We start from the raw sequence: 11,978 nt of genomic DNA, 5'->3' as shown, positions 1-11,978 counted from the left end.
AGCCCATCAGGGGCTCACACCTCTGGAGCACCCTCCATCAACTCAGCGACGCCTCGTCATCCTGGAGAGAGCCGTCAACAGGCTGTTTAAAAGCAGAACCCCGCAAAGCAGCGGGCCCGGACTCCGTCTCCCCTCCACCCTGAAGCACTGTGCTGACCAGCTGTCTCCGGTGTTCACCGACATCTTCAACACCTCCCTGGAGACATGCCACGTTCCAGCCTGCTTCAAGGCCTCCACCATCATCCCGTCCCAAAAACCCAAGATCACAGGACTCAATGACTACAGGCCCGTCGCCCTGACCTCTGTGGTCATGAAGTCCTTTGAACGCTTGGTCCTGTCACACCTCAAGACCATCACCGACCCACTCCTGGACCCCCTGCAGTTCGCCTACAGAGCCAACAGGTCTGCAGTCGATGCAGTCAACATGGCCCTTCACTACATCCTCCAGCATCTGGACTCCCGAGGAACCTACGCCAGGATCCTGTTTGTGGACTTCAGCTCTGCTTTCAACACCATCATCCCGTCCCTGCTGCAGGACAAGCTCTCCCAGCTGCACGTGCCCGACTCCACCTGCAGGTGGATCACAGACTTCCTGACCGACAGGAAGCAGCACGTGAGGCTGGGGAAACACGTCTCAGGCTCCCGGACCACCAGCACGGGTTCCCCCAAGGCTGTGTTCTCTCGCCTCTGCTGTTCTCCCTGTACACCAACAGCTGCACCTCCAGTCACCAGTCCGTCAAGCTCCTAAAGTTCGCGGATGACACCACCCTCATTGGACTCATCTCTGGTGGGGACGAGACCGCCTACAGGTGGGAGACTGACCACCTGGTGACCTGGTGCAGCCAGAACAACCTGGAGCTCAACGCTCTGAAGACAGTGGAGATGGTTGTGGATTTCAGGAGGAATGCAGCCCCACCCGCCCCTCTCATCCTGTGTGACTCCCCCGTCGACGCTGTGGAGTCCTACCGCTTCCTGGGCTCCATCATCTCCCAGGACCTCAAGTGGGAGCTGAACATCGGCTCCATCTCCAAGAAGGCCCAGCAGAGGATGTTCTTCCTGAGGCAGCTGAGGAAATTCAACCTGCCAGGGAGAATGATGGTACAATTCTACACGGCCATCGTTGAGTCCATCATCTGCTCCTCCATCACCGTCTGGCACCCTGCAGCCACAGCCAAAGACAAGCGCAGGCTGCAGAGCATCATCCGCTCGGCCGAGAGGGTTATCGGCTGCAATCTGCCTTCCCTCCAGGTCCTGTTCACTTCCAGGTCACTGAAGCGGGCCAGAAAGATTGTCGCCGACCCCTCCCACCCTGTACACTCCCTGTTCGAGTCCCTCCCCTCGGGGAGGAGGCTGCGGTCCATCATGACTAAGTCCACCCGCCACAACAAAAGCTTTTTCCCGTCGGCGGTCGGGCTCATGAATGGACCCCGGGACTGACTGACTGTCACCCCCAGGACTACCACCTCTTCTTCCACCTTCCTCTCTCCTCCTTCTTCCCGCTCCTTCCTCCTCCTCCTCCCTCCTCCTTCTTCTTCCCTCCTCCACACACGTCACTTTAACATGCACTTTAACTAAAACACACCACTTGAAGCACACACCCAAACACTCTCACATTATTTGTTGTCTTTCCGTTGATTGTTGTTTGTTTGTCATGTCCAAATGTTGCACCTTCCACCAAAAAAAATTCCTCGTTTGTTTGTGAAAACATTCTTTGGCAATAAACCTGTTTCTGATTCTGATTCTGATTCTGACCTGTGTGTTTGATGCTGCGGGTCAGAGGAGAAGGAGGTGCACCCGTTTAGTGGCGCGAGGAGCACTGCGCGGAGGAGGAAGTGGAGGAGGAGGAGGGAGGGGCGCGGCTGGGGCTCCTGAGCGCCGCATGTCGGGGCGAAATTCTCACAAGAACTCCAATAAATGCCCCGACGGATATCCAAACACATTTGGGAGGACTTGATGACAGAGACTATTTTTTATTCTTAATTACTTATTAATGAAGAAAAAAAGGCACTTTTCTCATCCAGGGCAAAAGGGCTGGTGCTTGAGCACCACGAGGGCTCTATCTGTGCACGTGCCATATATGTTAAAAGAGTTTAAAACCATTCAACCTTCCAGAGCATTCACATATGTAAATATATTTTTAAAAACTCAACACAAAGTTGAGTCAGCTGACGTCTTCTCGCTTCCGGGTGCATTGTGGGAAATGGAGGCATCGACGTGGAAAGTATTCAAGTTTGAGAATTTACATTTTTAAGACTTATTAAATCGTGTGTATAAATACTATTTATTTGCTATGCTCTTCAGGGAGCGTAATTCTCCTAAAATTCTTCCTCTGATATAGTTATATACATATTATCATTAGTGACTACTTAAATATTAAAATTGATTTAGTTCTTTTTATTAAAGGAGGAAATAAAGAGACGTTATTATGAAAGCTTTCAGATATTACTGGTCACAGCAAACAATTGGTTACAGGCAAAAGTATTGAAAACAGAAATGTCAATAAAGGATCAACACCACACAGTTAATCAATCACACAAGAATAGACGAGACAAATTGAATGTCATTTATTGGATTGAAACAAAAATAAAACGTTGGCTACTTTATCCATATAGGAGACATGCAACAATAGAGATCAGAGTATTTTTGCAATATATTGCAGAACTCATCACGGCAACAATGGCGTAGAACAATTTATATTGGAGCAACCGATAATCACAATTTAAAATCACAGCATCGTGAGGGCATTGATACTTCTTAGAGACAACGTTTTAATAATTTACCAACAAATAATAATATCTAAATGGATGTTTGGAAGTGGAAATGCATTTAGTAGACAGGAACTCCTCCGGAGCCCAACCCGTCGGCGTGGAAAGTAAATGCCGTGGTCTTTACTGAAAGATGGACGATGTGCGGTTTATGTTATTTTAAGGCGATACTGTGGTTCTGGGGCTTGTAGAACAGTTTATACATTAAAAAGATGGAAATTACCATTTGGGCAAATTCTGCAAATGAAAAAAACCTGACAAATGTACCCGAGGAAAATCTGACAGTTTTTCCATTGGCCACTCCCCCCCCCCCCCCCCCCCCCACACACACATTACACACACTTGGTCCTGGAAACCAAATCCAATCCTAACACATTTAGGCATCAATGCCAAGCACCTGTCAGGGAAACGAAAACAAAACAAAAACGTGGACTAGATAACTTAGATAAATACCAGGGACAGAAACAAACCAGGCACAGAAGACCGTCGTCCGACCCGCCGCCACCACAACCAAACCGCAAGGACCTGAATACAATCTGTTAAAATTAAATAATGTGACTAAGTAACAATTAAAAGTTAATTCCTCGCTAACCTCCAGTGAACGAGCACTCGTCAGAAGCCGCCTCCGGCTGCACCGGCGGGAGGAGCTTCGTCGTGGCGCGAGTTAGAAACCTTCGACGCCCGGCGGCAGCCTCCGCGTCTACACTTCCTCTGGTTCACAGGTCAGCTCGGTGCTGAGTGATATCTGCGTGTCGGGTCTGACTTGCGTTCACGCGGTAACTAAAAATCTCCCGTTTACCAGTCCGCCGCCCGCCCCGAGGGAGTCAGGCCAGGAGCCTCTCGATGGCGGCGTTGACGTCCCCCCCCGTGGCGATGAGCGCCTGCAGGTTGGCTTGGTGGTCGATGAAGCCCATGGTGTTGAGCTGGTCCAGCTGCTGCTGGAAACGAACCTCGGGGGTCCCGGACTGCGACTGGAGGTCAGAAGACAGAGGCGGACATCTTGTTACGACAGGCTCTACCTCTGGAGAGAGGAGAGGCTGAAGCCACCAGATGCTTCTCCACATTAGTCGAGACACGTTTGTTTTACTGACATCGAGCACTTTAAGCACCAATCCTACCTCATCTCACACAATAGAGACACACTCAAATGTAAGCATTCAAAGCTTTCACCTTCAACTCATTAACTTACACTTTAAATGACAATTTATGTGTTTTTTTAATGTCTGACACTGTCTGCTTCCAGTAATTAAACTTCTCACACTTTGAGGTCTTCACTTTTACTTTGAATAAAAAATATTGAATTTCTTTTAAAAAACTGTCTCTACTTCCACAATACACTCTTGAATTTACATAAATGTATTCCAGATTCCACTTCTGCATCCTTTCGTCACTTTTCCCCCAATTAAACCGATTCTTAATGTTAAATCCACACATTCATATTTGTGGTATCATTATTATCCGTCTCTGCAGGAATTCGACATGTTTTCCATATTCAGTGAGATGAAACGTACTTGTGGCCTTCCGCCTGCGAACATCTGTAGCATCTGCTGGAGGAGCTGCTGGTCGGGGGGACTGGCGGCTGAGGAGGGGCTGGATCCGGTTGCCATGGCAGGAGGCGGAGGGATCTCTGGGGGGATGCTGCCCCCTGTGGCCGGAGGAACGGCAAGACCTCCGGGAGAAATTCTAGAGCGGGTAAGAAAAAGAAAACAATCCAGGAACACTGTGGCCCTTCCATTGAGTTTCACCTCAAACTACTGTTTCATTTATAGAGAATACTTCATGTAGATCTGTTTCTTGACCGAAGCAAAATTCCAAACTTGTGACAATTTTCTTCATAATTACCTTGGCATTGAACATTTTTGATCGCCGTGTATTTGTATGCGTGCGTGTTATTCGCATAAGTCAAAAAGTATTAAACCGAATCGCATGAAATTTGGTGGGATGATTGGTTATTATCCGGGGACCATTTGATTCGATTTTGGGATCGATCGGGTCAAAGGTCAAGGTCATGAAAAGGTCAAAATCTTCTTTTTACCATAGCGCGGTCAATTTAGATAGATAGATAGATAGATAGATAGATAGATAGATTGGCATGCAACTAATGCCAACATGTTCATATTTCAATGCCCAATCTTGTGATATGCGACAGTATGCGCTCGACCGAGTGCCCATTCTAGTTATGTTTTATTATAAGCTTTTGGTTTGGAGCACACAGGCGGTATACCTGGACATGAACCCAGGGGCCTCGGTCTGCAAGGTCTGCAGGCCCTGTTGGATCTGCATGAGGGCCTGCATGGCTCGGGGGTTGGTCATCATGGAAAGTGTTTCTGGACTCTGCATCTGCTCAACGACAAAACACGAGTCAACTCCAAAGCCGGCCGAGCCTCCGCAGATGTGATGTACGTTATTCGTATCTCTCGTACACAAAACAACAGCGTAGACGTGTGCATGCTCTCTCCACAGAGCGCTGGAGCCCCTGAGAGGCTCTCAGGGGCTCCAGCGCTCTGTGCTGGTTACGCGTTGCCTCTTGCATCACCGCTGGAGCCCCTGACCACCGCGTGGTCTCTCACGGGACGCGACTGACGAACACCAGCGGCGACAGCCGAGCGACCGACGCCTCACCGAGCTGCGGAGCTCCAACCCTACGCCGACACACGTTAACCAACAAGTCGTGGGATCGGATGTCTTGCAGAAAATATTTCAGTAAAAAAAAAAGAGCAGACACCAACGTGGGTTAAAACCAGAGAGCAGATGACAATAAGTATCCTCGATGAAAATAGACAACATCTAGATATGAACCCAGGTGGTGAAAGATCTGCAGAAAAGTGCGACGCTCAGCAAAGATACACAACTTTGGTGTAAAGAACGCAGCTGTAAAACTCATACTGCATCAAAAAGGTGACGGCGAACGTCCCGTAATTTAGTGAAACAGAGATGTGGTGAAGCTCAGCGTGTCGGATTCACTTGGCGTCGTGCAGACAACCCAGATATCAAAACTCCGGTGCCATTGTTTTCATTCCGAGAGTTGAATTTTCCAAAAGGCGGCAAGAGGGAAAAAGAGTTAAAGACAGTTTGGGGAACACACAGGGGACGAAATATACACGTCTTTTAGGGGGGAATTCTTTCCCTGCTGACTGAACTCCAGGAGCATTTAAAAATAAATTAGGGGCACCTTTTGAAAATTGTGAAATAACATTTAACCTTTGTTCAAAAATAATAAATATACTTATTTAAGCTTATAGTATATGAGCAACTGTCATAAAGATGGCAATAATAAGACTATTAGGCAATAATAAGACTATTAGGCAGTAATAAGACTATTAGGCAGTAATAAGACTATTAGACAATAATAAGACTATTAGACAGTAATAAGACTATTAGGCAGTAATAAGACTATTAGACAATAATAAGACCATTAGGCAATAATAAGACTATTAGGCAGTAATAAGACTATTAGGCAGTAATAAGACTATTAGGCAATAATAAGACTATTAGGCAGTAATAAGACTATTAGGCAGTAATAAGACTATTAGACAGTAATAAGACTATTATGCAGTAGTCTAATAGATTCTGGACCAGGTCATATAGGCTATAATGTTTTTGACAAGTTCATAAAATTATCAGAATTATTAGAGGACATTGTGGGGGCATTTTTTGCCTCTCCGAGTAAACTCATGGGTAAATGATATTTCTTTCGGGCAGTTTTGCCCTGGTGTATTTCCGACGCTGGGAACACGTGTAGGAGGCGGCGACTTTTCACACGAGACGTTAATTTGACCAATCAGACATTCATCTGGCTCTTTGAGTCTTCTCTGTACCGACCTGCCTCAGGACCTCGGGGTTGTTGAACATGCTGGAGAGGTCCGGGGTCTGCTCCACCAGCTGCTGCATCTGAGGGTTGCCTGCCAGCATCTGCCTCATCAGGTCCGGGTTGGACATCATGTTCTGCACCATCGGGTTGCCGGCGATCTGCGACAGCATCTGTGTGTTGGACATCAGCTGACTGCGCACCTGCTGCTGCATCTCCATGAAGCTGGAGGACCGCACGCCCTGACCGAACAAGTCACCGAGCCCACCTGAGGAGGAGGAGGAGGAGAGCCAGAGTTCCTTGCAGGTACGAACAGTATTCAGACCCCTTTAACATGTTCACTCTTTGCTTCATTGCAGCCATTTGCTAAAATCTAAAAAGTTCACACTCGGCACCACATCTGGACAGAATTTTTTTTTGAAAATGTTGCACATTTATTAAAAAAGAAAAACTGAAATATCACATGGTCATAAGCCTTCAGACCCGTTGCTCAGTGTTGAGTAGAAGCAGCCGAGTCGACTTCCACGGCAATCATATTTAGCTGTAGAATATAAATGTGTGTAAGTGCCCCAAATAAGCCGTTAAAGTGCCGTTGAGCATGTGGATCGATTTCTACAAGAACGCTGTATTCATGCTCCGTCATATAAATAATAAGCATCATTTCCCAAATGAAACTATGGCTTAGTGCGTGTGCCGGTTGAAGTCATTCATGTCCTGTGAAAGGCTGAGAAGGTGTTCAGTTTCCAAGGCGCTCCTTCTCGACACATTTCCTGCTCGTCCCTCGTGGTTTCTATTCATGCCGTAACAATAACTTACAGGACACTGGAGGAGACGATAAGACGCTAAGAAGAAAAGGCGTGTGGACTCAGGCGCTGTCTTTTCACCGTGTAGATTTGTAGTCGGTACTCTGCAACCCGTATGACAAGGCTAAACGCACTGTGGTGCAAAAAGTCATTCTAGAAAAAAGTAGAACAATTCTAACCCATCGCGTTGGCCGGTTGTGTTGGAGTCGTGGCGTCTCCAGCTCCGTCTGCTGCGCTGCTGCTGCTGTTCGTCTGAGGCGTTGCAGAGCGGGAGCTGGTCTGAGACGTAGAGTCACCTGTCGATCTTCAGAGAGAAAGCAACCATCAAATAAACGTCTTCCCAGCCGACGCTTGATTGGGGGGGGGGGGGGGGTTCACATGCATTGTGCTCACTTTGGGGAAGACTTGATGACGAGGTGAACGGTCAGGCCGTCTTTGATTCCGTGCTGGTTTAACGTGTCGCCGTCCTTCAGAATCTTTCCGGCGAATATCAACACCAGCTGGTCCTGCTGGGCTTCAAACTTTTTAGACACCTCCTGTTTGAACTGGAGACGAGAAAAAGGAAGATCACAAACGGGGCAAGGTAAAAGCCAACCAGGTGTGTATTTATTTGTACATGCTGAATGTGTGGATTGTTTCTCGATTGATATCAGGCTAGTAATAAGCAAGAAATATCCGGTTTTCTTCAGCTAAAATACCAAGAAAACTAAGGAGAACTTTTTTTTCCTCCAGAATAACAAATTCCAGGTGAATATAAATCTCTCTGGACCGTAGTCGATGTAGAACTTGAGTCATTTACAGGTGAGGATGACAACTATGATTCGACAGTTTACAGTGGACAGTCTCCAGCATCAAAGAGTAGGTGGTCATTATCAATAACGTTGATTATCGATCCGTTAACGTCCGACGAAGTGACGTCGCTATGACGTGGCTTGAGGGCCAGACAGCTGTCGCGATATTTCACAAGTTGTAAGGTTCGTGTAACGAGGGTTAACGTGAGCTAAGTTAACCGGTTATTGTCGTATACTCACACACATGCTCGTCTGCCGCCGCCTTAATACGGTTGGTATTTGGCTCTAAACGTGATGTAAAAGTTGATTTGGCACCGGACAAACGTTTGAAATGTTCTGGGCGTACACTAGACATCTGTGAGACCACCGGTGTGCCGTTAAAGATGACCCCCGCTGCTGGACAACAGTTTTAAAAAATAACGTTTTGACCTTTCCCCTGATGTTTGATTACAGCATCAAATTCGATGCCGGGTGTTGGAATAAAGGTGAATTAACCCACCTGGGAGACAGAGGAACCCTCTAAAATCGAGATTTCTTCTTTTCCATTGGGGGTTTTAACGGTGACCATCATCATAGAAGCTCCGGGAGCAACGTTTTTATCCATGTTGTCATCCTCCGTACGGTCCGTGCTGCTTTTCTCCGCCATCTTTACTAAGGGTTCTCTCTCGCTCTTCTTCTGCGCTACTTCCGGTCGTGGTCTTCTTCGTTTTCTTCTTCGTTTTTCTATGGGGTGTGGCAACCGGCGTTGAGGTGAATTACCACCAACCACTGCGTTGGAGTGTGCACTGCAGTCAAGTATAAAACAAGCATAAAACAAATAAAACAAACAGAACATTAATAATAATAATAATAAAAGTAAAGATCATAATAATATTTAACAAACAAATTGTTTTGATCAGCCCAGTTTCGACTCAATTCTTTTACTTCCAGCTTTCGGATTTCCCTCTTGATCTTTCTCCTTCTCTGTTATGTACTTTTTAAATCGTAAAATGTAATAAATTCTCTATACTGATTCCACTACTCGGTAGTGTTAACTGAGGGCTGTTTACTTATTAAGTGCAGTGTTTATTAAGTCTGAATGTTCCTGCACCTTTTCCAGAGTATATAAATCCATTGACACTTGGTGTTGTACTCTTATTCTTATCTACTCTGACTTTAATCCAAAGCTACCTTTTTACTGCTCCATGCACAACTCCCATTTAACTCCTTGTCTCCCAACATGGGAGTAGTACCTTTGGATGTCAACCTTCAGATTTCCCGTCAAGATTTGCCCAGTTCTGTCCGTATCCTTACTTTTGTTATTTAAATCTTTTTAATTCATTAAAAGTAGTAAATCAACACTCTAAAAAATACTCTTTTAGCATACAAGTAAAAGTCCTGCATTTAAGATGTTACTTCAGTAAAAAATATAATCAGGACAAGTTACTCAAATTATTAACCTTTTAAAAAACCGACCTATGTTTTAGGTTTCTGCTCAAAATAACATACCCAAACTAAAAAGAGTGTATCTCTGCAACCACACAGGCTATTGGAATAATGCTGGTGTTATAATAAAGGCAACCCATGTGAGCGTTTGTTCAGATGTGATCATATTAGTATGTTACTGGTTAAGATTAAAATAAAGATGTTTGGTTCTTATCCTTACTTTTGTTATAAAAATCATTTCCTTAATAAAAGTGGTAAATATACACTCTTATGTAAAACACGTTCTCAGCCCCCCAACTAAACTGTATTCCCACAGTCCTGCCCTGCTTGAGTCAGGTGATAAGCTTTTATCTAGTTATTTCTGGCAAAGGTTTTCTAAAGTCACCAGATAACAGCTGCATAGTGGTTTGTTTTGGTTGCTCTGGTGTGGCCAGATAATAATAATATAATCAAGTCTAATGTCACTCAATTCTTTCTTTTTAGAGATACGCCTTTTTTATTATCTCGGGGAAACAAAAGAGCACAATCGGTATCGAAATGGTTGAACAATCGCTTTGAATTACATAACTGATATGTGTAGTCCACACCTAGAATTGATCAGATAACGAGTCGAAATAAATTCAGATATTTTTACTGAGCCGTCCATATTCGGTCCATCGGCTTGCAGTGAGATTCTCCTGGCTGTAAGTACAACATATGTATTCTATATCTGACCTGAAACTGTTGTGTGCGAATGCTTTCCTGACTCCTGCTTACCTTAATTCATAATTATATATCCATGAATGTCTTTTATTCAAAATAAGTGTTTTTTGATGAATGCATATTTGTCATATTTATTAGATTGCTCATCTTCCTGCAAAAATGAAGGCGGGCCGTAAGACTCTGCTCTTCTACTTTACCCTACTGTCGGCCACGTAAGTTAAATATTAAAGTGTTGCAAGCTGTTGTTTATTATAAACCTTTTTCCTGCTGACATGTTTTCTAATGACCCCAAATAAAAACTGGTGGCTACAAATATTTAATTTAGAAGTCCAGCTGAAAAACTAAATGTATCTCATCCACCTATCCGGGCAACTGTAGTAACAAATAAACACTTTATTTTCTTACAAAGAATACTACAGGGACACATTTATTGGTGTAATTATCTTTTGAAACCTCCAACATGCACATACAGTATAACTGAATCTGTAATGATGTCAGCATGTCGATAGAGTCAAGAAGAGTTAACAACTGCAATCTTACAAAAATAGATTATTTTTCGGAGAGACAGATTGTTGAACTTCCCCAAAATCTCGTCATCAGCTTGTTGTGCCACGGAAAAGACGATTTCTTCAATGACGACGGAAACCTTGTCCTCCCGGGGTCCTACAACATCCCATGGATGGCGGGCATTCAGGATTTCCGCCCCCTCTCTCTCTTCACCATCCCCGGGTCGCACGAGAGCCTGGCCCTGCACGGAGGACCAGATGTCGAATGCCAGTCCTGGTCCCTGAAGGATCAGCTCAGGGCCGGCATTCGATTCCTGGATCTCAAGGTGTTCGGACTCGTGGACACCCTCTATGTCATGAACGGGGTGGTGTACCAGCACAGCACCCTCAAGGAGGTCCTGGACACCGTCCGAGCCTTCCTCTCAGAGTTCAAGACCGAGGCGGTGCTCATTCGAATCCAACCAGAGTCCTTCGAGAAGAGCACCGTCAATGAAATGGTGTTGAGTCTCATCGGCGACGACCGCAACGTCTGGCTGGACTCCGGGATGCCGAAAATCGGTCAGGTCAGGGGTAAGATTGTCTTTTTGCAGAAGAGCACCTTCACGCTGGGAATTCCCTTCATTGAAACCAACGGGGAAAGTGTGAAGAAGGTCAGCGACGTTAAAGATAAAGACAACCGCATCATCATGCAGCTGACCCAAGCCAACGTGCTGTGCGGGGGGGATAACGCTGTCCTGACCTACAGCAGCGGCTCCGGCATCGGCACCTTCTGGGGGATGTTCCTGACTCCAAAGAGAGTGGCGGAGAAGGTCAACCCCTGGCTCTACCAGTACATCAGGCAGTTCTTTTCCAATCAGCCCAGACCATGCTTCGGTATCGTTGCCATGGACTACCCCGGCATTGACCTCATTCAAACCCTCATCAATCTAAACTGGTGGTGATGATGTAGCGTCGTGTGTGTGTGTGTGTGTGTGTGAGGTGGAGGGGTTTGAGTCTACCGATCATTAAGAAACGTGTTCCTGTATCTCTCCCATCACTTTGTCTCTGGAGACACTTTGATGGAAACTGAATTACTGGAAATACATAAATTTCTTCTGCAAACGGAAAGTCTCCTTGTGTTTGTGGGTCGTATCCTGAACGGTGTAATTTAGGAACACCAGGTGACACCTGTTCATGAC

At 45.7% G+C, this 11,978-nt stretch overlaps 2 protein-coding genes across 2 annotated transcripts; one reads left to right on the top strand and one right to left on the bottom strand.

Annotated features, from left to right (window-relative positions):
- Positions 1-2,549: 2,549 nt before the first annotated feature.
- Positions 2,550-9,119, bottom strand: LOC130213513 (ubiquilin-4-like). Its single transcript, XM_056445209.1, has 8 exons — positions 9,051-9,119; positions 8,667-8,952; positions 7,770-7,921; positions 7,556-7,680; positions 6,588-6,841; positions 4,990-5,105; positions 4,277-4,448; positions 2,550-3,736 (listed from the first exon to the last, which is right to left on the bottom strand). Exons 2-8 carry the CDS (start codon positions 8,811-8,813, stop codon positions 3,590-3,592), a joined length of 1,113 nt encoding a protein of 370 aa, XP_056301184.1. The 5' UTR covers positions 8,814-8,952; positions 9,051-9,119; the 3' UTR covers positions 2,550-3,589.
- A 1,064-nt stretch (positions 9,120-10,183) lies between these two features.
- LOC130212632 (uncharacterized) lies at positions 10,184-11,907 on the top strand. Its single transcript, XM_056443726.1, has 3 exons — positions 10,184-10,275; positions 10,433-10,506; positions 10,895-11,907. Exons 2-3 carry the CDS (start codon positions 10,454-10,456, stop codon positions 11,739-11,741), a joined length of 900 nt encoding a protein of 299 aa, XP_056299701.1. The 5' UTR covers positions 10,184-10,275; positions 10,433-10,453; the 3' UTR covers positions 11,742-11,907.
- Positions 11,908-11,978: the final 71 nt, after the last annotated feature.

Source organism: Pseudoliparis swirei, chromosome 22, assembly GCF_029220125.1.
Source record: "Pseudoliparis swirei isolate HS2019 ecotype Mariana Trench chromosome 22, NWPU_hadal_v1, whole genome shotgun sequence".
In the NCBI taxonomy this organism is placed as follows: domain Eukaryota; kingdom Metazoa; phylum Chordata; class Actinopteri; order Perciformes; family Liparidae; genus Pseudoliparis; species Pseudoliparis swirei.
The sequence above is the reverse complement of the archived record's forward strand: the minus strand, read 5'-3'. Positions and strand labels throughout refer to the sequence as shown.